Source organism: Embiotoca jacksoni, unplaced genomic scaffold (genome assembly GCF_022577435.1).
Source record: "Embiotoca jacksoni isolate LCO1_2020_lvr unplaced genomic scaffold, fEmbJac1.0.p SCAF_8, whole genome shotgun sequence".
Taxonomy (NCBI): Eukaryota; Metazoa; Chordata; class Actinopteri; family Embiotocidae; genus Embiotoca; species Embiotoca jacksoni.
In genome coordinates this window covers 10,831,470-10,858,556 of record NW_027185436.1, presented here as the reverse complement: position 1 = coordinate 10,858,556, position 27,087 = coordinate 10,831,470, and the positions used below count along the sequence as shown (strand labels likewise).

The window sequence follows — 27,087 nt, the reverse complement described above, 5'->3', positions numbered from 1 at the left end:
GCACCATATTACGGCAATTAAATTTAATAAAATTGTCAGAAATACAATTGTCTGGCATCTTCTGTATGCTTTCTACCACGCATGAGAAATGCTCTTAGTCATTTCAAGCCCATCTGTTTTAGCACTGTCCAGGTCCAATACTTTTTTCACTTGCAAGATAAAAAAGATCAGATTAAGACTTTGAGCAGACAAGTGACAAAGAGAAGTAGAAAATTTATTGCAGTATTTGTTCCACCAAAAGGGTATGAATCCCTTTTCCTCTTATTACTAGGGTGACCTAATACAACAAAATCTACATTTACAAAATATCCTCCTGCAATAGGCCACATATACTGCATGCGTAGTTCGAAATAGAATAAATTATATTCAGAGGACTCTGCCATTGTACAGCATGGACAAATAAAAGTGAACAAAAATAAAAATTCTTATTTTTTTTTTTTCTATTTTTTTTCTTAATTTTTTTTTCAAATATCTAAAAGCTAAAAGGAAAAACCATCAGGGTGCTAGTAGTATAATAAACTCCAAAAACACTTTAATAAGAACATCAAAAAGACTAATTTCCAACATTCACTTAAGGTTTTATTCTTTTTTTTACAGCTTTTTTGTCTTCAGAGATATAAACATTTTAGTTTTTTGTTGTGTTAAACTATGATACAGTGGGAGTAGAAATGAGCGACTAGAATCTGCTGCACAACAGCGAAGGAGCTCCCACAACAATGTTGACAAAACATTTCCCTCCAGGTCTCTTTTCTGATGGCCTTTTAAGGGATAATTTGGGTGAATTATTCCTTTAATGCCTTCAGGATTCTATCCTCTGAACTTGTACACAAACAAAACATGAGCAGTCCCTCTAATATAAGTCTTATGTTTTGTGTCATTTTTGCAAGAATATCTCATGTAAAAGTATGTAGTGTCAAATATTCTTGCCCTCTTGTGTTTTCTTACAAAAATGAGGAAGGAGAGGGGGAGGGTAGGAATCCAGTGAAGTTTGGCTGTGTTGTTGGAGGTGGCAGGTTGAGGATGAGGAGCAGGAGCAGGGAAGAAGAGGATTTTAAAAGTAGAAATGGAGCGGGGGAACCAAAAAAAAAAAGAAGAAGAAAAAAAAAAAAAAAAAAAAACCACACGGGAGCCATTAGCTAGCCCCTCCTTCCCGCGCTGCATACAGTGAGCGTAAAGTCTGTACTACTTTGTTGCTCAGTTTGTGGTTGCTGGTCAAGGCAATCTTCTTGTAAATGATGTCCGACTCCTTTATAGTGTCCACCCAAGGCACCAGTTTGCGGCCATCGCGTTTCTTGGCCTCCGCCCAGGGCCCCGAGTAGGAGCCAGCCATCCAGTGGATGCTGTATCCATTGGAGGTCTTCTGGATGACTCGAGCTATTTGCGGCCGGTCCTTGTATTTGGGGCAGCAAAGGGCAATCACATCCATAGCATCCACTGTCTCACTCATACGGCCGGGATCCGAGGAGTCGCCCGCTCGCCTTGACCTTCGAGAGGACTGCAAAGAGGACGGAATAAAAATTTTTTTTTTAAAAAGGCTGCATTAATACCTCCGCATTTTTAAATTGCATTTTATAAATAGTGTGTGTATCGCTTCATCTCACCCCTGGGGTCCTTTCATCGCCCTCACTGTCATCATCGTCTGTCTCTGGTCCCGCCTGATTGCGCGGACTGGGTCCCGACATTGGGCCTAAGCCTCCCAGTAGGGCGTTTATGGCTTTGTTTCTGATGTTTGCGCTGGCAGATGCTTCTCCCTCCTCATCCTCTTCATCTGGGTCCAGATGTTCCATCAGAACCTTGAACTGTGTGCAGTGAAAAGACAAGAAACTAACTTTGAGAGGAGGATTTACACTGATCGACAGTTAGACACTGACATGTAACAGCCAAATGTGACCAAATGCCAGCTGCCATGAAATTGAACTACAAGCTTTTCAAAGCAAATCTGTTGCTACTACCACACAGATGTGTAAGGCTTTTTTTTTTTTTTTTTTTTTATTGAAAGGCTTTCTTCAGAATTAGATGTACGTCTGCATTAAAATGCGGATGTAAGTAACTGGTCAGGAGACAGGAAACAAACCAAAACCCTCTGAAAGATTGACTAGCAATTATTGATGCACACCAAGCACTTGAAGTGAAGTCTGATGAAGCTTTATTACTTACATCTAAGTACTGCTTGACTATCCGCCTTTTTATGTCGTCCGTCAGAGTGGCGTGAGCCATGTTGTTGGAGATGAAGTCGATGGTTTGTCGTGGGTGGAAGTGAATGTTGCTTTTTCTGTTCACTGCCTTATCGTACACCTTTGCTGACTCGGTTGGAGAGTACTTCTGAATTTTACTGTTGGGAGACAAAACCGTTTTTGAGTTACAGAAGTCATGGAATTCCCAACTCTGACATATCTACATGTATTCATTTTGATAAAGGAGATCGTACCTGTCAGAGAATCCATATTGGTTCTTCAGATGCTGTTTAAGCACCAGCAGAAGCAGGATGCCCTGAACAGCATTAGCAAAATCCAAGAGGCTTGTGGGATTGTCTGGGAGGAGCCTCATTACTTTCTCCGCATCCACCACATCCAAATCCTCCAGATCAGATTCAGACTCTGAGCTCTCTGGGTTTGCAACAGGCTTTCTCGTCTTTTTGGGACGCCGTACCACATCGTCATCGTCTTCATTGTCATCAGTGTTGCCGTTTTCTTCCTCGTCAATCCTGAGAGAATCGCAGTTCATCTTTTCCTCTTCGTCCTCCCCATCTAATGTGTTCTTCCACTCCTTCTTTACCTTCTTCTCCTTACGCCTCGGTTCCTTTAGCAGAAGCTGGACAGCGAGGGAAGAAAATTTAATAAAATTCAAATCAAGACTAATTACTGGTGTGCTTCTCAGGATTTTTTTCAAGCCCCTAATCTTGAGGCTGCACAAAACATTTTAGATGACAGCTATTTTCAGAAATGAAACACCATCCTACCTCTTTGAAGGTTTGCAACAAGTTGCTGCCGGAGACAGACAGAGTGATATCTATGTGGTGCATGATGAAGAGAGGCTCCTCCTGGCTTTGGTATGGGAAACAAGCCAGGTTGTCTGCGATAAACAGCAGCATGTTTACTTCTGTCTTCTGCAGAGAGAAAGAAAAGATCGAGAGTCAGTGCCTGCCTCAAACTCACTTTGCAGTCCATAAAAGTCATTAAAAATGTTTTTATTAATCGCCCCCTCCCCGGGTAAATTGCTTTGTAGTTGCTCAAAATTGTGGAATAGAGCTCCAACGATTAGCCGATGAATCATGTAGTTAATTGACAGATAATTAATTGTCAACTATTTTGATAAAAGCTCAAATTCTCTGATTCCAGCTTCTTAAATGTGAATATAGTCCGGTTCCTTTAGTCCTCCATGATAAGAAACTGAAAATCTTCTGGTTGTGGACTGTTGGTCGGGACAAATCAAGAGAGTTTAGGTTGCAGCTTGGGCTTTGGGAAACACGGCTCCATATTTTTCACCATTTTACGAGATTCTGAAGACCAAACAACTAATGAGAAAATAAGGGACAGATTATTCGATCATGAAAATATTCGTTAGCTGAAGCCCTATTGTAGAAGAAATTCTGCAACTTAAGCAGAAATTGTAAAATATTGTATTACATCTCTAGCAAACAACACACTGCCAACAAATGTGTAAAAACATGAGGTCGATTTTCACGTTAATGAGGGAATTGCCACTTTACACTAAGCAGTGCCAACAAAATGAGTGCAAGTGAACTCACAGAACTGTCATCAAAAAGGCTCAGCAGCGAGATGAGAAAAGCTCTCCGGTGCTGCCGGTTCCCCCGGATCATAGTGAAGAGGTGGGAGCAGAGCGCTGAGTGGGTCTCATCCTGTCTGAAGCCTCTTACGATGCTTCTACGAGATGAATCGATGGCCTGCTGCAAACTGTAGGACATCTTCATCCCGGCAACTGCCTTCATCTGTCATCGAATATGTTGAGAAGAGAAGTGTTACAAACAGTCGCTGTCATGGAAACGTGCCAGTAGAGTAAAGACACAAAAATTCCTGTGACTATTTCTCCAGCCCTGCTTCACTTCCATCTACATTGTAAAAACGGGGAAACCAGCTCCAGACCTTTATCACTGAAAGGACCAGCAATGTACGACTCACATGGATGAATCCTGTGTACTTTTTGTCGATCTCCACCAGCTGCTGGTCAGCTTTGTTCCTCATGCTGGGCTCTGGGTCTGTTCCCATTGCAATGAGGTAGGGAACACACTACAAAGACAGGGCAAAAAAAAAAAAAAAAAAAAAGGTGTTGGGTTCACAAGCACATGCTTTTATTTCTGTTTATGAAACAAAGAAGTTTATGGAAGTTACTGGGTAATGGATTTTGGTGATTTGTACTTATTTTTAGGCTTTCAGATGCTAAGACACAACCCTTTTTTTTTTAAGAGTGAAAATTACTGCTGTTGAGAATACAGCAAACAGACAAAAAATAAAAAATAAAAAAAATAAAAATCCCTGTTTAATATTACTATCATATTGATATATTACAGGTTCTTACCTGTACAGGATGGATGAGACCCTGGTTGAGTGTGAGTGCTATGACGTTGAGAGCAAAGTGCCGTACGCTGGATTGGCTGTGGAAGAACGCCTCCAACACCTGTTTCAGATAAAGCTGCATGATGGAGCTGCTCATCCCTGAAGAGATGTCGCCCATCTCCTTCAGATCCTCCTGCTTGGACAGTTTCTTCCCTACAAGTACACAAAGTTCAATGCGTTGTTTTTTCTTTCTATTTCAATGGATGCATTTATTGAATTCACACAACACAATGTATTTTTGTCAGATCAACTTAGACCGGCAAACTGTTATCATAACCAATTCTTTCATAGCTGTGCATTGTTGATGGTGTCAACAACAAAAACTGTATGCCATCAGAGGATATGACAATTGAGGGATGAATCAAAAAATCTGTTAAAATCACAGCGAGAACCGTAACTTTACTTACATTCTCTGTCTGCCTCCTGCATCCGCGTATCCTCCTCCTGCAGGTATGTCTGGAGGTTTTTGAGGATCTGGATTTTGAGGTTGATGGATGAGGCGCGGTCAGCCAGGATGCTATTGTACAAGGTCTTCACCTCGGGCATAAACATCTGGCTGGGATGCATGATCACAAGGAAACCTGAGGTAGAAGAATACCAAAGATGTGTAAGAACAAGCAAACAATACAGTCTGCATTTATACATCTCATCTGTTGGGAAAGGAAAATCCCTTAACAATCAGCTTCTAGCACATCTCTAGCCTCAGCCTAAACACTCAGTGGCTAACAGTTTAGCACACAATAAATATGGTGACCTATACTTTTATCAAATCTTATCATTATTAACATCTTACCTAAGCCTATGATGGCTTTGGTCTTGACCTCCTCGTCCTCATGTTTGGTGAAGTATAGCAACAGCTCAAGAACTTTCTCCTTGATAACAACCTACACACAACACACATAATAGTGTACATTTTATCATTTGTTTAGCAGCAATAATGTTGTTAGAAAAATAGGCTTTCACATCTAAGCAAATCTTGGCTGTGGCGAGAGCTTCGGTGGGAGTAATATTTTTTCTAACCGAGGTTGTTTTTTCTGAGATCAAAAACTACTAATTGGACTTAAAGCTGTAATCAATAGCTCTGTCCAGCTTTAATTTCAAATGTTTAACATGACTAAACTTTAACTGCTGACCTACCTTGTTGGTGCCCTTGAACTCTTCCAGATCAAAATCAAAGTGCCGGGCCAGGGCACCCACAGTGAAGAGCGATCGCAGCAGGAAAGGCTTGTTTGCTACTAACGTTGTGCTGTTCGGATCCTCCTGATGCTGAATCTTCAGCTTGTTAAGTGCACCTGGAAAAAAACAGAAAGGTTTGAAAGGCACATTTAAAGACCTAGATTATTAGTGCGTCACATTTGTTTTTCCTTTTCCGGTTTTTATGCGCTTTCTGTAGCACTTGTAGATGAGATAAACTCTATAACCGCTAATCTAAAGGTAGATGAGAATACAGTGAACTCATGGACGTGTTTGGAAAGTTGAAACTTTATTTGCTTGTCTTTAAATAGGATTAAGGTAAAACTTTACAAATGAACATCGCCAGGTTGTGTTCTTTGCAGTGGCCTCAACACCAAAGTGGCTTTCTGTATGTCTCACCATAAAATCTGTTGAAGCAAGCCCACACAAACTTGTAGTTGCGTGTGACTTTGTTGACAACAGCTCCAAGACAGCTCACACAGTGCTGGACCACCTAGAGAAAGGAAGGAAAACCATCAGGTCTACCTGAACTGATTACACTTTACATGTCAAGGATACAAATGTCTGAAAAGTCACTGCCACGCACCGTCATGCCGTATTTGATGATGAGCTTCATGAGGTCTTCTTCGATGGTAGCAAGGAAAGTTTCACTGGGGTGCTCCATCAGAGGCACCACGAGCTCCAAGATCTTTGCCACATTACAGATAACCATGAAGTCATTGGCAGTCTGCAAGGGAAATAATATAAAAATATATATCGCACTTACTGGAGGAGCTTTGCAGGATCAGGTACCTACAATGATTTGACTGGTTAACTTCACCCATTAGAAAAGTCATTGCAAAAAATGCTGAAAGAAATGAGTACTGTATTCTCAATGCTTCATCTAAAGAATGGATTAATTAATGGAATAAAAAACATAAATTAAAGACAACTTACGTTACACTTTGTGGTCAGGTAGGGCTGCATGGTCATGGCGTGTTTGACCATGAGCTGGGCCCTGATCTTGCTGAACAAGTACAAGGTGGTGATACACGCCACTAGTCGTGTGGAGTTTACCCCTTTGTTGTCTGTAAAACAACAAAAAAAAACGTTTTAACATTTAAAATAAATAATAATAAATAAAAAAAGGGGGAGACGGGCAGAAAAAAAATATTTAACATGCTTGTCACATTCAAAGAAGTTATGTATTTAACTATAAATACAAATTTACATTTGAATTCTATCAAACTTAAAATAGGAGAACAATTGATTTAACTCCAGTACATACTGTAGTTAAATCAACTGATGCATTATGACAGTTCAAGTTGGTGTCAAATGATAAAAGTACATACCTGCAAGAGACTCCTCGTATTTAAGGATGTGCTCTACCAGATTGTCAACGAGCTGAACACAGGCCTTTTTGGCCGGCTTGTACGATGCATCCTCTTCTGATTTGAGAAGCTACAGCCAAAGAGACAATGTTCATTTTTAAAGGTTTTAAACAATCATATTTGGCACACCCACTGAAAACAAAGCATAAAATCAAACACTTACATTTTGAAGAAGCTGTTCGAACCAGTCATAGCCAGTGTCTCGGCATGCTGCGACCTGAAGATGGCAGACACTTAGATTAATAACACACTGGCCAACATTTACCATTAAACAAAAACAATGCAGGGTGAGGGTTCATGAGCGAGAGAGAGAGTACATTTTTACTGAGGTACATATTTTTGTAATATTAACGCACACATTGAACTGGTAAGTCAGTTCAACTTACCACATCAGTGATGTTGAGAATCTTTCTGGTCATGGTCTCTTTGTCGTGGGCTGCAGTCGGAGTAAACCACAACTTCTGGAATGTCTCATTCACCAATTTCTAGAAAGAACATAAGTTTCATTAGTTTGCATTAATATCCTTTCTATCACATCTAAAAATGGCATGAGAAATTAATGGAATAATAATGATAAAAGAATGGAAGTCATATCAAAACAGATCATGTCTACAAAGAGACAAAGATACAGTTGATCCATACCTTGATGCCTTCCTCGTCATTGACCCTGCGGATCATCCTCACACACATCTCAGTGATCTTACTGAAGGTCGGTTGCTCCAGACAGATATCTCTGAGAATCTTAATCACCCGTTTTCTTACACTGATACCAGTGTCCTGTGCATGAAAAACAATTCATTTAATGAAGGCAATGCAATGCTGTGAAAGCTTTAAAATAAAACATGGCTCTCGTTTGTATTTTCAAAACAAACGTCTGCATGGGGTGCATTAGCATCTGTTTGCCAACAGGTGGCAGTATAAGACTGTAATGAGGGGTGAACTTCTCATGAACCCTCCAGAATATTTCCATGACAACAGGCACAACAATTTCAAGGTATTCACTTCCCAGACACCAAGTTCAAAGGATATGGAGAAAGCTTTTGTGTTTGACTACGATTCGGCATTAACAGTTTATATCACCTCAGCATACATCACAAAGATCTGCGTTAATCCTGGACTCTAAAATGCTGTGAACACTAAATTGGCTCCTTATCTATTACCAGTACTATAATATTAGTATTAGAGCTATGTAAAAGGAAACTTGAAACAGCTAAAATTAACCATTTTAAGCCATTTTTCTTCTAATTCTGTCCTTGCAGTGCTTCTTCATGGAAATTAAGTGACCAGAAAAACAGCATTCCCGCCGCAGAGGAAGAAGTGGACAGCAAACTGTACAACAAAATAAAACTGAAAACATATTGTGGGTGCAAGGAGAAGATGTGTTTCTCCAAAACTGACAATCTCAGAGGTGTACAATAAAAGGAAAAAAAACAAAACAAAAACGCTTAAACATACCTGATTAAAAAGTTTGGTATGCATAAGGCTTTTGATAAATTAACACTGGTGATGTGAGATGGCTTGAGCAACAACTATTAACTCCAGTCCACAGCACTATGACGAACATCACAACACATCCTTGAAATGCAAAGATAATTTCAACACAAGAGGTCGTCACTGTATGTGGAGAAACATCAGGGTATGTTCATATCAGTGGACATACAGTATAAATGAACTGGCATGAATGAAACGTGTTGTCTGTTCTGGCTGACCAATGAAATAATAGCTCTAACTGCGGAATCATAAATTACACATTTGGGGTGTCGACGTCATAAAACTATGGCGCCTCATTTTCACACCATTCACACAACTGTGTGGATTGATGAGGGACTTGAAGTTGTGAGGATTGCATCGAACTGACACATCAACACCGATTTCTACCCACAGATCAACATTGTGATTACACAGCAAACACGACATGACTGCAAGTATTGCTTACCAGTATCCTTTCTATGAGCATGTCATAGTACTGCTCAGTGAGTTGGGGTCTGCTGAGCACAAATCTGCCCAGCAGCTCCACAGCTGCCTCTCTCACGCTGGTGGAGTTGTCCATCAAACGACCGTGGACGCCACGCTGCATGTCCGACTACAGAGGTGAAGAAGAGGGCGTCAGTATATGTACACAGGAAAAATGACTAAAAGGTAACCTGCATACATAACAGAATAAGAAATTATATTTTACAGGGCAAAAATATAACGAGAACATGAGTTAAGACAGACCCACATCTTGTTAGGTGTATGGCTTACGATCATTCAGACAAGACAAACTATCTTTCTTAACAGATAACACATACCCTTGCCAGTATGCTGGGGTCCACAGCCACAACCTCCGACAGACATTTCATGGCTTTCGTCCTTACAGCGATGGCACTTTCCCCAAGGACTCGCAAGATCTATTTAAAAAAAAAAAATAAATAACTAAATACCAGCCATTGATGTAATAAACAAAAACAAACCAATGAGCCCTTTATCAACTGTAATATACTGTGGGAAACATTTATATAGATTATTGTATACAGCTGTTGTGTTACATTAAAGACATATTTTTTGACAATTCAAATCTTACCTGTGTTAAATAAATATCAAAGCTCTGGGCGAACGGCCTCATGGAGGCCAAATAACGCACAATCAGACAGGAGTCTTCATAGTCCACAGTGTCAGAGTTCATTCTGGAAAGAAGGGCCAAGAAGAAGAAAGTTAAAGACTGAAACAGGCACACAACTGGCAAAGACTGTAAGTGACAGGTAGCTGTGAGAGCAAATAAGATGGCGATACAGGAGAGCGCAAAGAAGAAAGATTGGAACAATCAAAAGTTTGTTCTGTGAGAAATATGTACGACGCTGAGACATAACACATCCTTACTTCAGTGTGGCGAAATGTGCCGGCGTGGTCTTAATGATGGTGCGTAGGAACTTCTTGCGCTTTTCGGCACGCTGCATAATTTCACCGGTAGTTTCCATCTCCTTGGCATGTTGTGGTCCATCCGATGAGTCCTCATCCTTCGGATTCTGGTTCCGCATGGACTTCTCTGCCTCCGTGGTGGCATCACGGAACCACTGGGCAATGTAAAACTTTCTCGCAAACTAGAAGACAAAGAAGGTTTCAGTATCAGATATAGTTGATTCAAAGAAAACAATCATTTATTCAAACTAAGAAAGTGGTAAAATACATTAATTTTATGAACACATCACGTTATTATGAGCTAATATTTTAGTTTGTGCCAATTTATTCTAATGAAGCAGGATTTGTTCAGCAATTTGAGCTGAATACAGCATAAACTACTGGTTAACAATTTTAATGGAATGTTTTCAGTCCTATGTTTGGACATGGCAGGTACCTAAACGAAGGTGCTTCAATATATGGCTAAATATCTCATTTAAAATAATAAACTAAGAGCCCGCGTGGCACTGAGAACATGCAAATAGATTTCAGATATCTTAAACTGCAACAGTGTCACCACGGAAACGTTTAGTCTAATGTAAACTCACCACCAGTGAGGCATCTGTCTCAGCATTCTCCTCCAAGTAGTCCAGCAGAGCCTTCTGTAGCTGCTGCGTGTCATCACTGCCTGGGGACTATATGATCAGAGAAAAGGTTACAAAAGATTCACACCAATCCAATAAATAGGTTCGGCAAAAAAAAAAAAAAGACAAAAAAAAGACAAAAAAAGTGGGATGCAAATCTTTCAACAACAACAACAACAACAACAACAACAAAAAAGCGACTACAAAAATTTGAAAAATCAACTTATGCTAAATAGGAAGTGTGGTCATCGGATATGAAGTTGTTCTTCTACCTCTTTTAGGATACGATCAATTGATCTCTGGTCCATCTTGCTTGTGACGGCGTCCTTCCTTAGACGGGCTGCCACTGTGCCCAGGTAGTCTAGAGAAGCTACTCTCAGAGCCATCTCTGTCTGCTTATTACTGAACTGGTGGACCTGATGGGAGAAGAGACAGAGAGAAAGAATATAAGGACACATGTCCACAACTTACCATTGCATCTAAATATTGTATTGTCACAAATCAAAAAGTAAATCGGTTGATGTTTGAATGAATATGTTGCAGCCATCAAACTGTCACTCGGTATTTAACTGGATTCTCAATTCTTAAGAGACATCTCGGCACAAATTGTTGTATTTACAGTTTAAGGCAAAATCTTTGTCATACTAACCAGCAGTCTACCAAGCAGGCTGAGCAGCAGCTCGGCAGCAGGCCACTCTGGTTTGTTTACTGTTGAGAGCAGGTCCTGGACAAAGTTCTCAAATAATGGCCGGTAATCCTCTTCTCCCTGCTTGCTGCCACACCTGAGGGAGGGGGAAGGGAAAGTAAGTAGTAGAGGAGGAAAGGGGGAAATAACAGGGACAAAAAAGTGAAAGAAAGAATTAATGGTAGCAATTATAATCACGACCCCAGGGACAACAAGAAGATAAAGACAGAAAATTAAACATTGCAAATGAACAAGCCAACACAATAAATCCAAACTTAAAAAAATAGTGACTACTTTACGCAGTCTAGAACAATGTTTGCAAAAGGTTCCTGTATTGTTTGTATTTCATGCAGCAGCAGCATGCGCATGCACAAAGAATGAAACAGTCATTACTTTTTGAGGAAGACTGAGAGGAAGTTTTGCGCTGTTCTCATTGCCGTCTCATAGGAGTTGGTTATCAACACATCTTGATCCACCTAAAAATAAAAAATAAAAAAAAACACAGAGGACTCTTCAGCAATTTTATGTCTAAATGTGTTTTTGTAATAATAGAAAATGTACATTTGTTTGCTTGTGCAGTGATTCTGTGTGTGAGCTTGCAATTGTACCTTGGAGTCGTACTCGTCAAAAACATCCCTGTCGTTGGGGAGGTGGACCACACACTGGATCAGCTGCAGCACCAGAGCAGTCACCATTTGGATGTACATTGGCTCTCCATCCTGGTCTGAGCTGTTCAGCCTGAGTTACAAGAGGTCAGGATACCTGATAAGTTACTCTAATAGATATTTTTCAGAAAAATGATGGACATGGGGAGTAGGTTATGGAACACTGTGATATCTTCACCTCCGCTTCAATAATAATTTTGCTCCATTGATGGTCAGACAATGACCGATGACAAATTGAGGCTTTATCCCTGCTACGCCGAATGGCCATGAATCAATGTGAATAAATGTAAAACAAGTTACCTGAAATTCCTGAGTGAGCGTTTGCTGGTAGGCAGTCTGGCCAAAGAGGTAAAGATCTCCTCCAAAATCAGCTGCCTGTGCTTCTCATAACGTGAGAACACCTGGAAACAGAAAACAATAAGTTATATTCACACAAGAGATATGGACTCAAGTCAGAAGAAGAAATTTAGCTGTGAAAAACTGCGATGTATTCAAGACAGGATGGTTGCAAACCAGCTGTAGATACATTTCTGTCCACAAAGACTCACCGCTGTAACTAGTTTAATGGCACACAGCTGCAGCTCACTGACATTCTCCACAAAGAACGGCGTGATTCCCATAGAAGACACCTTAAATAAAAAGATGGATTCGAGTCATCATCTGGTTTGCAATGCAATTGTGCAGGGACTAAAGTCCAACATTGCTTTTAGTTTTTACCTGGAGGATGGTTGTGTCTGTAAGTAGCTGGATCTCTAAGAGCTCAGAGATGTTGCTGACAATGTCACACACTTTGTTGTACAACATGACAATAACACGCTGCTTGTGTGTGGAGCATTTTGCACGTTTTGCCTTGGAGCTCAACAGGCCACCTAGACAAACAAGAGAAGCTCATTAATAAACTGTTTTTTATTTTTCATCATTACATTTTTTTTTTTTAGATACCAACAAACATTTTCTCATAACCAAAAGTGATTTAAAAAAAAAAAATAATGATTTATAAAAAATACAAAAAGTAAGACAAGCAAAATTTTGCAAGCACTCTTTAACATCCCCTGATTTTCAAATACCTTTTCATATATAACAGAATTAACAGCTGTAGAGACGAAGTTAGATAAAAGTTATATAGATTGCAGATCAACAAGCAGATGTAGTAAAGCTCTTTGTCGTCACCTCCATGCGGGTCCACCCTGTAGACGGGATCATACTGTGGGTACAGTGTGTTCTGAAGATGGAACTTGGTGTATTGTAGCACCCGCTCTATGACGTCTTCAATGTAGACAGCCTTCGGCATGTGCATTGAGGTCATGATGTTAAGAGCTGTCAGACAGGCGTCTGCGGACTTTGTTACTCTCTCCATTATCAGGTCTCTCCAAAGCTTCTCCTCATCTTCAACATCATGGTCCTAAGGTTACAAAGGACAAGAATGTGAATACTTTTTACCGCAATGAACCAACATCTGAAGGATACCTTTTTATGCATTATCAGAATTGTTTTCATGGATACTTCGTTGATTTCTGCAGTGTATCGCCAAAATCTCTCACATTATTAAATACCATTACAAAGAATATCAAAACCAGAATGAGGGAGGAAGGGACCTCACATGGTTCATCATGGTGGAGAGCTTGGACCCATCCAGGATATTCTTTTCCAGAATATTCAGGAGCTTCACTAACTTGTCTGATGGGATCTGCAGGAACAGAAAAGAGTTATTTAGACCTCCATCTGAAGTATCACAGTCCAAATAAATAATTAATAAAAAAAACCTATACAGTACCCTGCTGCAGATACCCATGGCCTTTATCTTGGCGGACTCGCTGCCGAGCTCATTCAACTGGTGTTTACCAAGAAGAAATTCCTGAGGTATCTCATCATCATCTGCTGGAAAACACAAAACCAAACATGAGACAAAACTCAGTGTAAAATAAAATAGGGTTTCAAAACTGACACACCCACTGTGGCAGTTTAAAAACCAGTCAGCACAGGTACTTACCCATGGCAGAGAAATCTACATCCTCCAGGTTTTCCAGTATGTTGTCAATGCTTGCTAAGAATCTCTTGAATGTGGACGAGTCCATCAGCTCCTCTTGGGTCAGCTTGGGTTCATATGCTTTCCGTTTCTTCTGCTTCTCCTTCATCTTCATTTTTCTGGCCACTAATGAGAAAAAGAAATGTGGTTGTTTGGTGTTTGTTTTCTTTTCTGTGATAACAAAGTTCCTTATTTACAGAAACAAGCACATTTTTACAGGTTTCAATGTCACATTAACCTGTTAGTCACAAGCAAAATATGGATGCATTTCCTTGACTGCATTAGTCTGTGATGTTATACATTCATATTTCTGTGTGTAGACATAAAAACACTACTCTTCACTCTAATGCGGCAGTTTGAAAACCCAACAAAGAAACAATATCCTGTTCTATCACTGTCACATTTCAAAAGAAAGACAAGCATAATTTGAAATGCTTGAATACAGACATTCAATCATGCTGGGTGGCGGCGAATCTTCGTCAGAAGAGTCTCGGTAGCGGCTCCCTGAACCTCGCCGGCCGTCTCGGTGTCCGCTTTTGCGGTGATCCCCTGAACCCCGTCGCTCCCCTGAACCCCGTCGCTCCCTTTCTTCAAAATCCCAGGCTCGGTCTTTGTCTCGTCGCTGCCGCTTCCTCGCAGCTGTCGAGATTTAACATAAAGAAATGAGCTCCTAAAATCTAAAACAAGCTACAACAGCGAATTGATGAACAAAAATTACATTTTTACGATAGAAATCTTTCTGTATAGGAATGTTTACAAACAGTAATCTCAACAAGCTCACATCCATTACATTTCATAATATTTATCAATTGAAATGACCAAACTTACACAAAACAAGTAGGGAGAATTAAATGAGTTGACTTACACTCTCCATTTGCATCGAAGTCTTCATCAGAGCTGACCTCAGCGTATTTGGGCTTCTCATTTACAGTGCTTCGTTTCCTCTTGTTCATCTTTACCCTTTCACACAGGGGCATGGTCGACTCAATCTCTGCCAGCAGCTCTGGGGGCAGCTCTTTCAGAACAGCTGGGTCCATACCACCTGAAAATTTGACAATAAGATTTTCACGTTATTAACAAAAAGATGACTCCTTCATTTTCTTATAGGTGCATAGAAAAACAGTACGGACAAAGAGGAAAAAAATGCTGTCACGAAAAATAATGAATTGAGAAAAACTGTCTGCAGTCTTTCGTTCTTACTTTTGCCAGACTTTACTGAGGAAATCCTGTTCTTTCCAGACTTGCTGTGCCGAATGATCCTCTGGATCTGATCAACTGACAGCTTTTTTAGAACCACAACAGGCTTGGGCCGCTTCTCAAAGTCCTGCACCAAACCCAGCCTCTCCAGTTTAACCTTAGGCTGGCCCCACATTTGACCTTCAGTTGACCCAGTGCTGCTGTCCTTATCACGATTGATCTGGGAAAAAGAGAGCAAAGAGTTAGAAAAAAGCAAACATCCATAAAATTCACCTTTTCATACAATTTTCAACAGAAAATATGAGATTTATTTACAGAATAGAAAATCAAGTTAGATAGTAAAATGTAAACAATGATTCAAACTGACAAAATTAGTGATTTTGATGTTAGTTTCTGGAGTCCTGAAAGCAAAGACGTAAAGATATATTCCACTGTTTTTCCCAACAAATGTCCTCGTCTTTAATTGTAGGACTAGCAGTCGACACTTTGTCAACACTGCAGTGCCAACAAGTTTTAAAAGGGCAAAAATGGGGATGGCAACCGTGGATGTTTCCACTATATTGAAAGTTTGTGGCGAGGTTGTGCACAAATAAACAAGCGTACAATATATACAGAGCACACATTGGTCCAATCACTACCTGCTAAAAACCATGTAGACTGATCAGCACATAGACAAAGTGTGCTGTTCACTGCAGTAGGTTTGTTGTGCTAAAGGTGACTGACTGAGAGGTAGCCCTAACAGATGTGAAAGTTTTTCACAAGGAGAATGTAACTAAAAAAAAAAAAGAAGTGATTTACAACATACAATGATTTCTAACTGGCTGAAAGAAATTAATCAGCAAAAAGTGTTTGACTAACTAGCTGGCAAAGGTATTTTTACTTCCTACATAGAAAGTATTAACTCTCTTTACTGAAAAGTCCATACATCAGGCATTAAACACTTATCAATTCTTCCTAATTTGGTATGTTTTAAAAACCGTATCCACATATTTCTCAGAATACAATTCAGTCAGTTCCAGCATAGGGCAGTCATTATTTCTTAAGTCAATGCCAAATATATATATATATATATATATATATATATATATATATATATATATATAGCCTTACACAACTCAACAAGTTTAATCATTGCTTAGCAGTAATGAGTAGAAGTTAAGTAAGTACGTTCAGGTACGGTGTGTGGATGATTAACTGCCAATTCTGACTGCAAGCTCAAACAGGGTCATTTTGTTTGCCTGGGTGCTAATTATGGAGACCATATAGTTATACTTTGTGTGAGCTGCCCACTTCCAGACAGACCTCTCTGGCTTTTGTATGCAATCTAAAGCTGTGCTTGACATTTTGTATGCAAATAAACAAAAGCTACAATGTTAATATATGAAATCAGCCCACTTTACTGTGGTGAGGGCACCTCACTGTTCAGCCATGGCTTATGGCTGCGGTTAGCATCTCTGAACACTATGCATCGGCGTTGACAACCGATATGGAAGCTTGACTGTTCAGACTTCAGGGCTCCTTACAGCGAGTGCTTTCAGTAAACATTTACCCGCATTCAATATCCGGACAAAACGCAGTGGAATATTTCTTTAAGGTACTTGCTTTTGCGTACACACAAACTAAATAAAACAAAACAATTTCTTCTACTTTCGAGAGATGGTAAGGTGTGAGTTAATGTGTTAATAGAATCTTAAAACCAATCCCAGCAATAAAAGAAAGGCTTACAAATGGGAAAACAAAAACAAAAATCAAGAGTGAGAAGTGGTGTGATTTGGTTTTGTGAGATTGCAGGCAGTGACAGTTGAATGATTGGTAGACGGCTAGATATTTGGTTTGGGTCGGTCCAGATCACCTTAGGGATCTGGAAGTTCTTCAGTGCGCCACTATGCCCTCCGAGGAGATGAGCAGGGAAAGAATCTGGAAGTTTAGCACCAGAAGCAGATGAGGCTGGTTTGGAACCATCTTGCCTATTGCTGCTGCGACCAGGCTCTCCAATAGAAGAAGCCCGGTAGCCAGACCTATCTCGATCACTTCGGCAGCGAGAGTCAGGGGACCGTCTGTCTCGACCACCGGTCTCGCTCCGATGCCTTCTATCCCTGTCAGATTCGCGGTCCCTGTCTCGTCCATGTTCCCCTCGGTTTGATGACTTTGGCATCTCTCCCCGTCTGTCTGAGGGCTTCTCATCGTGTCGGTGCTTTGATGACTCCCGACCTTCCCTCCTGCTGTCATGTTTATCGACCCTGTTCTTGATGACTTCCGGTCGTCCATCTGGTTTCAACCGCAAAGCCGTGTCAGAACCCTCCACAGTAGCCGGCCCGCTAGCTGGTTCCTCAGGCCAGCGTTGGGCCTCAAGGGCCGGAATAGGGGCAGCCAGACAGGGGTCGAGCTGGCCGTCAGCTCGGCCTGCCTGCTGGAGGTCGATGCTCACCATGAGGGGAGGGCGACTGGCACCATTCCCAGCTGCAGTGGCCTCTTGCGGCGTCAGTTTGCCAGCATTGCCCCCTCCTGTTGATCCACTGCCTGGGGCACCCGTGGGGCCACCTGGTCCCCCTGCTCCTGGCTCCAGGGGAAAAGAGTCCTGTTTCCTCTTCTTCAGTGGCTTGTCTGTAAAAGAGAGAGACATGAAGGTAAAATTAAACGGTGGAAATAAGTTATAATTACAAAACACACACAGTTTTGAACTATATAGTAATACATAGACATGACAATTATCTTTTATCTATATTGAGCTATCTACACACCTTTATCTTGCACCTCCTTGGAACACTTCTCACTAGCCGCCTCGCGTTCTATCCTTTCAATTTCAGCGAGGGCATCAAGCTCTGCCTCGTCGTAAGGAGAACTGGGAGGTTGAAGACCAGCGGCACCACCCGCCTGGTGCTGTTGCAGCCGGGCTCCGAGATTTTGCTGGAGAACAGGAACCTGCTGAAAGCCCAGTTCTGCCTCAATATTGTCCGAGTTCTGATCCATGCCCGGCATAACATCACCTGAGATATTAACAAACACAAAAAAAGTTATCGAGGCGTATTTAAAAAGGGATGATGCTTCTCTGCTATTGACCAACAAGATTTATTTTTTGTTCTAAAAAAGATGTAAAGATGCAGCATACCTCTTTTCACTGCTGCTAATTGATTAAATAGCTGTGAAACTGATTGGGTAACAAAATACTGTGGTTCCAGCTAAGATTGAGCCGATCCAAAATCTTACCTGGGGTATCAGATTCATTTGACTTGACCCTGGACAGCTTGAGGGTGAGTTTTGTCGAGTCCTTGTTTGGAGAGCTAACAATGTCGTACATATCTTTCTCCTCTTTCACTGCTGGAGTTTTCTTCCTTTGCTGGAGCTGCTGTTTCTGGTCCGGTCCTCCTTCCCTCGGTGAAGGTGCGTAGGGAGGTGGTGACTGGAGGATCAGCGGGGGACGAGAACCCGCTGTGAAGAAGCAACACCAAGCAGAGAAGACAAAAGTTACGAGAAAGTAAGTCATCCTCCAAAAGGCATGTAAAACAAAAGCGCACAAAACCTGACACGGCACTGTAATGACCACTGACGTTGCTCTTGACAGATAATGGCCTCAAACTGTTCAGCTGCTGTAAAATTGTAAATAGGAGTATTTTCAAGCATGAAGCAGTTTCTCCCCGAGTGAAGAAAAGGTAGGCGGGGTGTATTCACTGCGGTGCCTCCTTTCCTCGTCTAGTGTCCTTACGTTTGGGCGTTCCTTCACTCCCTGCTGGCGAGCAGCCTGACTGTGGAGACCTCAAAGGGAAAGAGGGATTCCTCATGGTGGAGTCACCCTCCTGGACAAAACATAAACAACACAAAAGTAAGCTAGCATGTATGAGCTTTACACTGGACCTGCAACCTGGCTCTCCATTATATTTGCACGACTACTGGGGAGTTTTTTTTTTTTTGTTGTTTTTTTTTAATTCAGAAACCCTTGCACATGATTGCTTAACACTACATAAACAACCCAAAGAAAGTATTACTTGACATTACTTTTCTTCTCTTTAGTGTGAAAATAATTTGCCTCAATTCGTCCCTTATCTCTTGTGCAGTCTGTTGTATAAAAGATTTGGGGATATTTTGGAGAAAAGAGTATTTTTGGCTCACATTACAAATCTTCCAAACCTTTTTGTGACTTTTTTGCTGTATTACACATTGTTTGCCTAGGTTAAGTAACAAAAGTATAATGTTTTCATAACAGACTCAGTCAGTCAGTCGTACCTCATTGCCCAGTCGGTGTACAATGTTCAGGTAGTCCTCAGTACCATGTCTGTCTGAGTGGTGGTTGGCAGCATTGGCCATCTGCCCCGGTACTTTGCCCTCATGGATATTTCGTATCCCACCAGGAACCATGGGACTCGCCACAGACACTACAAGAACAAAGAGGTTATTTCATTATTTCAAATTATCCATCAGTAAGGTCATTCTAATATTGTTGTTCATGACAGAAAGAAATATGCTCTCTTTTAAATTGGAGATAAAATTGCTGATGAAATAAATACACATTTATATGACAAATACTTCATTCATTCATTCCTTCCATGATGCTCCGGAGGGGTTTCATGAGACCCAGCAAAAAAGGAAGTGAAGCATTTTAATTTTAACTACTATAAAAAAAATAAATGTAATTACGCTTCTACAAATCACTTCTCCTGTTATTGGTCATATGCTTCACCAGTGCACTAAAAGTGTGTGATTTAATACACCAGAGCAGGCTTTCACAATACAAAGGATACAAATTTCAACCAATTGCATTTAGTTGCATGAGCCACAATTGTCACAATAATTATAACAATAATGTTGTATTATTTTCATGTTCAGCAGGTAAATTTTTTATATCTTATCCCTGCCCCCTTTTTCCCTTAAAAACCTACAACATTGAATCACTTAAAGTAAAAAGATTAAAGAGAACACGGTAAGCATAACAGTACAATTTTAACAGTGAAATCCACTGAAATAAAATTGTTGAAAAATGATTTATAAAAAACACAAACTCAATATCAAATGTATTTGCCATAGATGAAGATGATGGCAGTCACAGTATCGACTGAAGATGTCAGCATGGGCTAAAATCATAAAATATATGGTGGCCTTTTAAATTAAATTATTCAGTTTGTTATTCCAAACATTTTATTACTGTTCTTTTAGGTTGTGTTATTTCTTAAAACATATGGGAAATTCCTGGTTAAACATTTTAACCAAATAAGACAAAAATGATGTTGGATTTTACTGTGAAGCAACTGAAGGAAGTGTGAAGTGCACGTTATCAGCTGGCTCAACAAGGAACACAATTTTGTACACAAAATCACAGCCAGCAATTATATGCGACAGAGAAGACAAAGTCAACTATTTAGTTTGGTAAAATGGCCTGACATGACAGATTTTCATGCAATTTCAATACCAATTCTGTATAGCTGATCAGATCCAATAGATGTGTTGTCATGTAAGAAACCATGAAAACATATGGAAGGACAGACTTCAACAGACGGGGATCTTCACATTAAACATACTATATGGGGATCTTTGGCAGTATTTATGCACAATGACAATACAACGACAAACCTCAAAATGCTAATGTTTACTTTATTCTAATTGTCTAATGATAGGCTGAGTCTGAAAGCCAAGTCTTTGACTCTGACTCATACAGATCACCTGGTACATTAGCCAGGAGCAAACACAAACATGGACACACTGATCCATATTTCAAGCCTTCTGTCTGTTCATGCATGCACATGAACATGCAGCTCACACTCACCTTGTTGTATCTGTTGGTGTTGGTTATAGCTGGGTGGTTGTTGGTGGGGATACTGCTGTATGTAACCAGTGGCGGGGCTCTGAGGAGTGTAGGGGCTGGGTACTGGACTGTTCTGTTGGCCCATGTACCGGCTACTGGAACCAGTCTGAGGCGGCACAAACCGGCTGGACAAAGTGCAGGAGGGGAAAGAAGGAGAAGGTGAACAAGCGCTTAGAAGGAAATTGCATTCACAATAATAATTTAAAATAATGTCACTTATAAAGATAATATCTTTGGATTGGGTTTCCATTTAAAGTTATGATACAGTAGAGTCAGATCGGTCTTGCAACAAAACCCACCTCGGTGGATTGGGAGAAATTGCCGCTGGCTGGAAGTTTGCAGGCTGGGCAGGGCTATGCATGGAATTTTGGGTGATCTTGAATGGTGGTACCATTGACTGCTGCATAACGTCTGTTTAGAAATAAAAATATATATATAAATATATATATATTTGTTTCTTGTTTTAAAAATATGGTTGTTTTCGTACGGATGAATCATATCAATAATGTGCAACAGGTATTGGTGCCCTTACTTTTCTCCCTGAAGATGCCAGGGTTCCTGGCCAGCATGGTCTGCAGCAACAGTGGTGCATCTCCCTCTGGCTCATCGCTACCCAGGTTGTCCTTCAGCTCTCTGGAAACACACACAAAAAATAGGCACAGTTCAGGTTTTTAAACAGAAAATATGGTTGTTTTAGTCCTTTTTGCACAATGTTGCAAATCAATCAACAGAATGGCTCGATTGTAAAATTTATTTGCAGGATTTTTGCATCGGCTGAATGAGTAATATTCAGTTGTCAAGTATATATTCCGCTGGATTTAGGTCAATAGACATTCACCGAGCACTTTATTAGGAAAACAAATGCAGTCAAATACAGCTCTGTCATAAACTCTATTGTCAAAACGCTCATGCATTTTCACTGTTAAGTGTGCAAAAATATTGGGGACCCTTTACAATAAAATACAGTCCAGTACACCATCACCACAGCCCAAAATAATAAAAAGTTAAAGTATCACCTTTCAATCAACGTCAAGAAAAATTCGAAAAATATATAAGCTTTGCAAGAGTTAATAGCAGATCTGTTACATCTATATTGCACTAGAACAGGTGTTCTTAATGAAATGCTGTCACAGCATATAAAATGATATTTAACATGATATAAATTTAAGCGTAATTGCACATCGATAATACAAATATAACGAATTGGGTCTGATTTAATTGAACTCGCAAACAAAAATGACACCTTTAAAGTTAAAAAACATGAAGGCAATTATAAACTATAATTTCATACAGCTCTTGACTTTTTATATTGTCATGTCTGCACCTTGCAAATTTGCCCGCAGGGGACACGTTAACATTTATTCCGGTATCAGTGTTAAGTCTTTCATGTCTCTATCTCATTAAAGATTAATCTTTTCGTATTTTAATTAGTAAGAGAACTAAGCAATGTCACTACATCTCCACAAGTCAAGAGTGGCATCGCTTCTTTAATTTTACTATTCAGTTTTAAAGCCAAGGTACGTTGAACCCCGAGCTCTCAGACCGTTCCATGAAAACGTGTTGCCTCCAATCATCATGTCTGTCCTCTTCCTCTACTCAAGACACAATTTTGCCACACGGTCATGTTTGCTTATAACACTCACATGTGCTCTGTGGAGACCTGGTTGAGGCCATGGGCTAGCTGGGAGGCCAGATTCTCATCCCGGCAGCCCAGTAGACAGGTAACTTCCTCCGCAATCCTCCCATTGTATAGGAGGCTCTTAGTGGTGGTGGCAGGTAGAGGGGAGGGGAGGGGCAGCTGGTTCAACACTGGGATGACAAGAGAGAGTTTTAGAAAAGAACACATTTTGGGTGGTAAAGGAAGAGTGACAAAGACACACGCGCAGATTGAGAAACAAGCGAGCAATCCAGGAAACACAGTAGCAGAAAAGTAATGAGACAATGGTAGACAAGGCAAGAAAGAGTGTATGTAATCACGATTGCAAATTTACATCTGTTCAGACAGAATATTTCAGCCTGCCATTTTACACCGGAAGAGGAGTCAGTACAAAAACTGTTACAGTGTTTGGAACACAACCGCGAAACTCACAGTCTGTGAGGCTAGCGATCCCAGCGAGAGTGGTGATGGGAACATGAGGCATATCCCCATTCATGCTGAAGGTGAGGGTGGGGGAGTGTGTTGATACACAGGTAGATCAGGGGGTCGATGGACGACACCCGTCCTCACATCTCCTGGCACCTAGGAGAGAGGGATGTTAGTGAGAGAGAGAGAGAGACAAAAACGGCATGAGTGACGGACACGAGAAGGACGAGGAAAAAAAGAGAGCGAGCTCCGACTTAGAAAATGAGACGAGGGAAATAAAAGAGTGGCTACAAAGAAATGAGCAAAAGTGACTGTGATAAAACATTCAACATTGTTTAGCCACACCAAAAACAGATTCACATGCTGAGTAAATGGACAAAAAAAAAATTGCTGTATATACTATTTCTGCCTTTATGCTGATGGTGCGTTTCATGAAGCAGAATTGGTGTCTGCTGCATCATCTGCACAACACAAATAAACGTCTTACTGGAGCTTGTCAATCAAGATAAAATGCCATGTTCTTCACTGCATATCTGAACAGGATCTCACTGTTTTCCAATTGCATGTCGAGTATATTACTAGTTACACTGTAATGACCAATAAGACAGGAAACCTCAGACATCTCCCGCATGCAGACCTGTCGTGCTGCTAGCATGAGTGCAGGTTAAATGTCTCACTCAAATGTTTAACAGATACAAATGCACAGATAACTGAATCCATGTCTTCAGGTTAGAGAACAAGGTCACTAACTATTCGATGATTCTGCTGTGTACCACCATGGTTCTATCCAGGTCTATACGATAAACAGTAGCAATGTGCCAATGTGTGTTTGTCATTTTAATTACAGTTTCTAAAGTCGTAGTTCAGTCTTAATATGCAAGTTGAAGGTTATTAAAAGTGAATTACATGTCATATTACTCAGATCCGTTTCAGATACACAAGGTAGACGCAGCTTGATGTTTATCATAAAATATTGCAAAGTAATGCATTCTCTGCCATTTAAATATAATGCAAAACAAGTGTAAACAAAACACTCAAACACAAAACAGTCACTATCATGACAGTGTTTTGTTTAGCAAAAACAAAACATCGTTTGGCTTCTTAAGTCACACAGAAAAAGAGGATCATATTGAAGTGGAATTACAGCTTCCAGTTTAGACAGTAGAGAGTCCTATACTGCCCCTTTGATAATGTAGCCCAGTGAGTAATGCTGACTGCTTTAGTAATTGAGTAGATAATATAAAGGTCAATATGTATTATATATATACACATGTATAGTCATCCATTGTTAATCTATGCGTATTACCCTTTATTTGTTTCAAATTATAGGGTTTTAAGGGTCACAGTTTACAGATCTGTACAAATTTGGGCCAGACACAGAACTTGTCTTGAATCCCTTCGACTGTTAGATACCCTTTACCACTCAAGTAAGACTATTCAGGAAGTCAAAGAGAAGCAGAGGAAAAAGCCAGCTGCACTTTTCAAAATATCTAAACGCAGCCCACACTTAACGGACCCTCATTTGTCCACATTATTCTGCATGTAACGACATTTTGAGAAATGACTTAAGCATCAAAATTAAGACACAATCACATGCGCCACATTCAAAACCCGTAAACAATCAATACTGCCAATAATGGCAAACCAGTGAAATGACAGAGGACTCGAGCCATTAAAATAATACCTTTTTGAAGAATTCTGTGCAGTCTCTGGTGGACTCACTGACATTTCAGATAAAAACAGTCCTACCCCTTCAATCTGTTGAAAGAGAACACGGCTCTGCATGAGACTCTGTGACATGAAACTGCATTGCATTCTTCTACATGACAATTACATAAAGCGTACTGCCGGCAGGTGTTGTGCTTAGATGCTCACCTAAAACAGTAAAAAAAAAAACAATGTCAAACATAACAAAACAACATAAACTGTCAAACATGCACGTCTTATATCCGCAACGACCACGTGTTTACTTCCACACAATCCTGAAACGTAGAATGCAAAAAAAAAAATAAAAAGTGCACAGCCCTGTTGCTTTTTTTTGGTGTTTTTTTTTGGATGACAACTTTTTCATACAACACGTAAATCTGTAAACACGCAGCTGCAACCCAACCACACGTGGGTACAAACGATCACCGGGGGTCACCTGCTTTGCTTACTTACTTACTACGAGAAACTTTTTTTTTGTTTTTTGTTGTTGTTGGAGACAGTCAACAGATGGGTGTTGTAAACATCGTATGAGCAAAGCGGTAACGTTAGCATGCTCCGTCTATGTGGTTTCGCTGTGTACGCAAGGGGGGGAGGTGGAGGAGGGGGTGGGGGTGGTGGTGGTGGTGGGGGGCTTGGCTGACAGCTGTGAGACTGACAGGCAGGAGGCAGCACAAAGGAACAGATGCACTGTGATGGTGGCAGCGGTAGCAGGGTGGGTGGGGGTGGTGGGTGGGGGTGGTGATGGGTGTTGGGGTGGGTGGGCTGCATCCTCCAGAAGCCGACAGCCACCAAACAGCATTAAACTGGCCCAAGTCCGGAGAACAACCACACACACACACACACAAAAAGAGAGAAAAAAGCACGCACAGTCCCCGACTAACAAGCACGACCGAGTCGATCAAACTCAAAGCAGTAAAGTAACTACAGCTGTAGTTTGAGGCAAAAACATTTCAGAACAGGATCGCGACCAAAAACCAACACGAGCTCTGGTGCCAAATGTGTTGCAGTAAGCAACAACAACAACAACAAAACACACACACACACACACACACACACACACACACAGCGTGAGATGTCAAATAACACATGACAACGACAGACCAGCAGCTAGCTGCCCGTGCAGACGGCGTTAGCATCCATTTCCATGTTTATCTTTAGCTGAGCTGCAGCTCGCTGCTCGTGCGAACAAAACAAAAACAAAAAAACCCACCAAAACGTTTTCACGCTGCCGAGAAGTTCCCTGAAACGAGCAGCGATTAAAAAAAAAAAAAAAAAAAAAAAAAAAACACCCGCTAACAACAATCAGTCGTGTTTTTGTGTTGTTTTTTTTAAACAGCGAAGCTAGTTGTGCTAACGAGCTACACACTGTTGTTAGTTCAGATAAAAAAAAAAAAAAATAAAAAAAAAAAAGATTCAAATAAAAGGAGGAAGCTGGTCGAGGTTCAGGGACGTCAGAGCTTTGAGTAGCTCGGAGGGTGGAGGAGGAGGAGGAGGAGGGTGGTGGTGGTGGTGGTGTTTGTGTGTAGATGTGAAGGCAATGGTTTCTAATTCCGTGGCATCGGCCCAATCCTCGGGCTCGACGAATGACATCCAGTTGAGGCCGTGAGCCTCGACAGGGCAAAAAAACACACACACACACTACACACACACACACACACACACACACACACACACACACACACCTAGCTAGCCCTGGCTGGCTAGTCCGCTAGCTTCCGTTACCTCCCGGTCAAACCGATGAAACGACGCCGTGTAGGTGGTTCTCGCGAGCGGAACATTTATTCACGTTGTCGCTAATAAGTGCAATTTAAAAAAAAATAATAATAAAAAAAAATTAAAAAAAAAAGTTGGATTTTCAAAAAAGACGTGTATGCAAGTATTTTTTTTTTTTTTTTTTTTTTTACCTTCGGATGTTGCGTTCAAAGGGAGGGGAACGCTTTTCGCTGGGTCCGTGTCCGTGTCTCTAGCTCCCCCTTTCTTCTCCCTCGCAGCTCCTCCAGAAGGAACCTCTCTCTCGGCTTTGGCTTTTGCCAGCTAGCCGATGAGCTAGCCCGCTCAAGCTACCAACAATAATCCGGGTCGGTCCGAGTCGCTCTTCTTCCGTCGCTCGAGGCTGAATGTTTCGGCGCACGTCCGCGGGGAAACATTCGCTCTTCGGAGTTTCAGTCGGTCCGCGCCGACGTGAACGGCGAGTGCAGCCAATTTCGACAGTAAATGAGAAATATGACGATTGTTGCGATCATCGAGAGGCTCTCCTCTCGTAGAACAAAA

At 40.9% G+C, this 27,087-nt stretch overlaps 1 protein-coding gene across 4 annotated transcripts; it reads right to left on the bottom strand.

Annotated features, from left to right (window-relative positions):
• Positions 1 to 198: 198 nt before the first annotated feature.
• nipbla (NIPBL cohesin loading factor a) lies at positions 199 to 27,087 on the bottom strand. Of its 4 annotated transcripts, none has more exons than XM_069178144.1 (49): positions 26,721 to 27,087; positions 24,794 to 24,867; positions 23,116 to 23,265; positions 22,670 to 22,835; positions 21,559 to 21,659; positions 21,326 to 21,437; positions 20,988 to 21,151; positions 19,454 to 19,602; positions 18,936 to 19,026; positions 18,440 to 18,661; positions 17,974 to 18,219; positions 17,085 to 17,836; positions 15,236 to 15,452; positions 14,901 to 15,077; positions 14,483 to 14,674; positions 14,000 to 14,161; positions 13,784 to 13,887; positions 13,610 to 13,696; positions 13,180 to 13,411; positions 12,727 to 12,878; positions 12,558 to 12,638; positions 12,310 to 12,410; positions 11,953 to 12,082; positions 11,738 to 11,820; positions 11,309 to 11,441; positions 10,932 to 11,075; positions 10,624 to 10,710; positions 9,998 to 10,218; positions 9,702 to 9,804; positions 9,430 to 9,528; positions 9,075 to 9,221; positions 7,781 to 7,915; positions 7,525 to 7,623; positions 7,302 to 7,355; positions 7,100 to 7,208; positions 6,705 to 6,835; positions 6,355 to 6,495; positions 6,168 to 6,261; positions 5,712 to 5,866; positions 5,368 to 5,458; positions 4,982 to 5,155; positions 4,537 to 4,727; positions 4,140 to 4,247; positions 3,749 to 3,949; positions 2,960 to 3,106; positions 2,429 to 2,811; positions 2,158 to 2,332; positions 1,602 to 1,799; positions 199 to 1,495 (listed from the first exon to the last, which is right to left on the bottom strand). In XM_069178144.1, the coding sequence occupies exons 3-49, from the start codon at positions 23,177 to 23,179 to the stop codon at positions 1,133 to 1,135; spliced, it is 7,668 nt and encodes a 2,555-aa protein (XP_069034245.1). In that variant the 5' UTR covers positions 23,180 to 23,265; positions 24,794 to 24,867; positions 26,721 to 27,087; the 3' UTR covers positions 199 to 1,132. The 4 variants fall into 4 exon arrangements, with proteins under 4 accessions (XP_069034245.1, XP_069034247.1, XP_069034248.1 ...); XM_069178146.1 differs by having other exon boundaries at positions 13,784 to 13,884; XM_069178147.1 differs by having other exon boundaries at positions 17,661 to 17,836.

Excerpts from the sequence above, each read along its gene's own strand:
- nipbla (XM_069178144.1), bottom strand. The coding sequence starts at position 23,179 with ATGAATGGGGATATGCCTCATGTTCCCATCACCACTCTCGCTGGGATC. Across the intron at positions 21,152-21,325 it reads ATTTCTCCCAATCCACCGAG|CCGGTTTGTGCCGCCTCAGA; the intron begins GTGGGTTTTGTT and ends CACTTTGTCCAG. Across the intron at positions 7,916-9,074 it reads TGCTCATAGAAAGGATACTG|GACACTGGTATCAGTGTAAG; the intron begins GTAAGCAATACT and ends TTTCATGCACAG.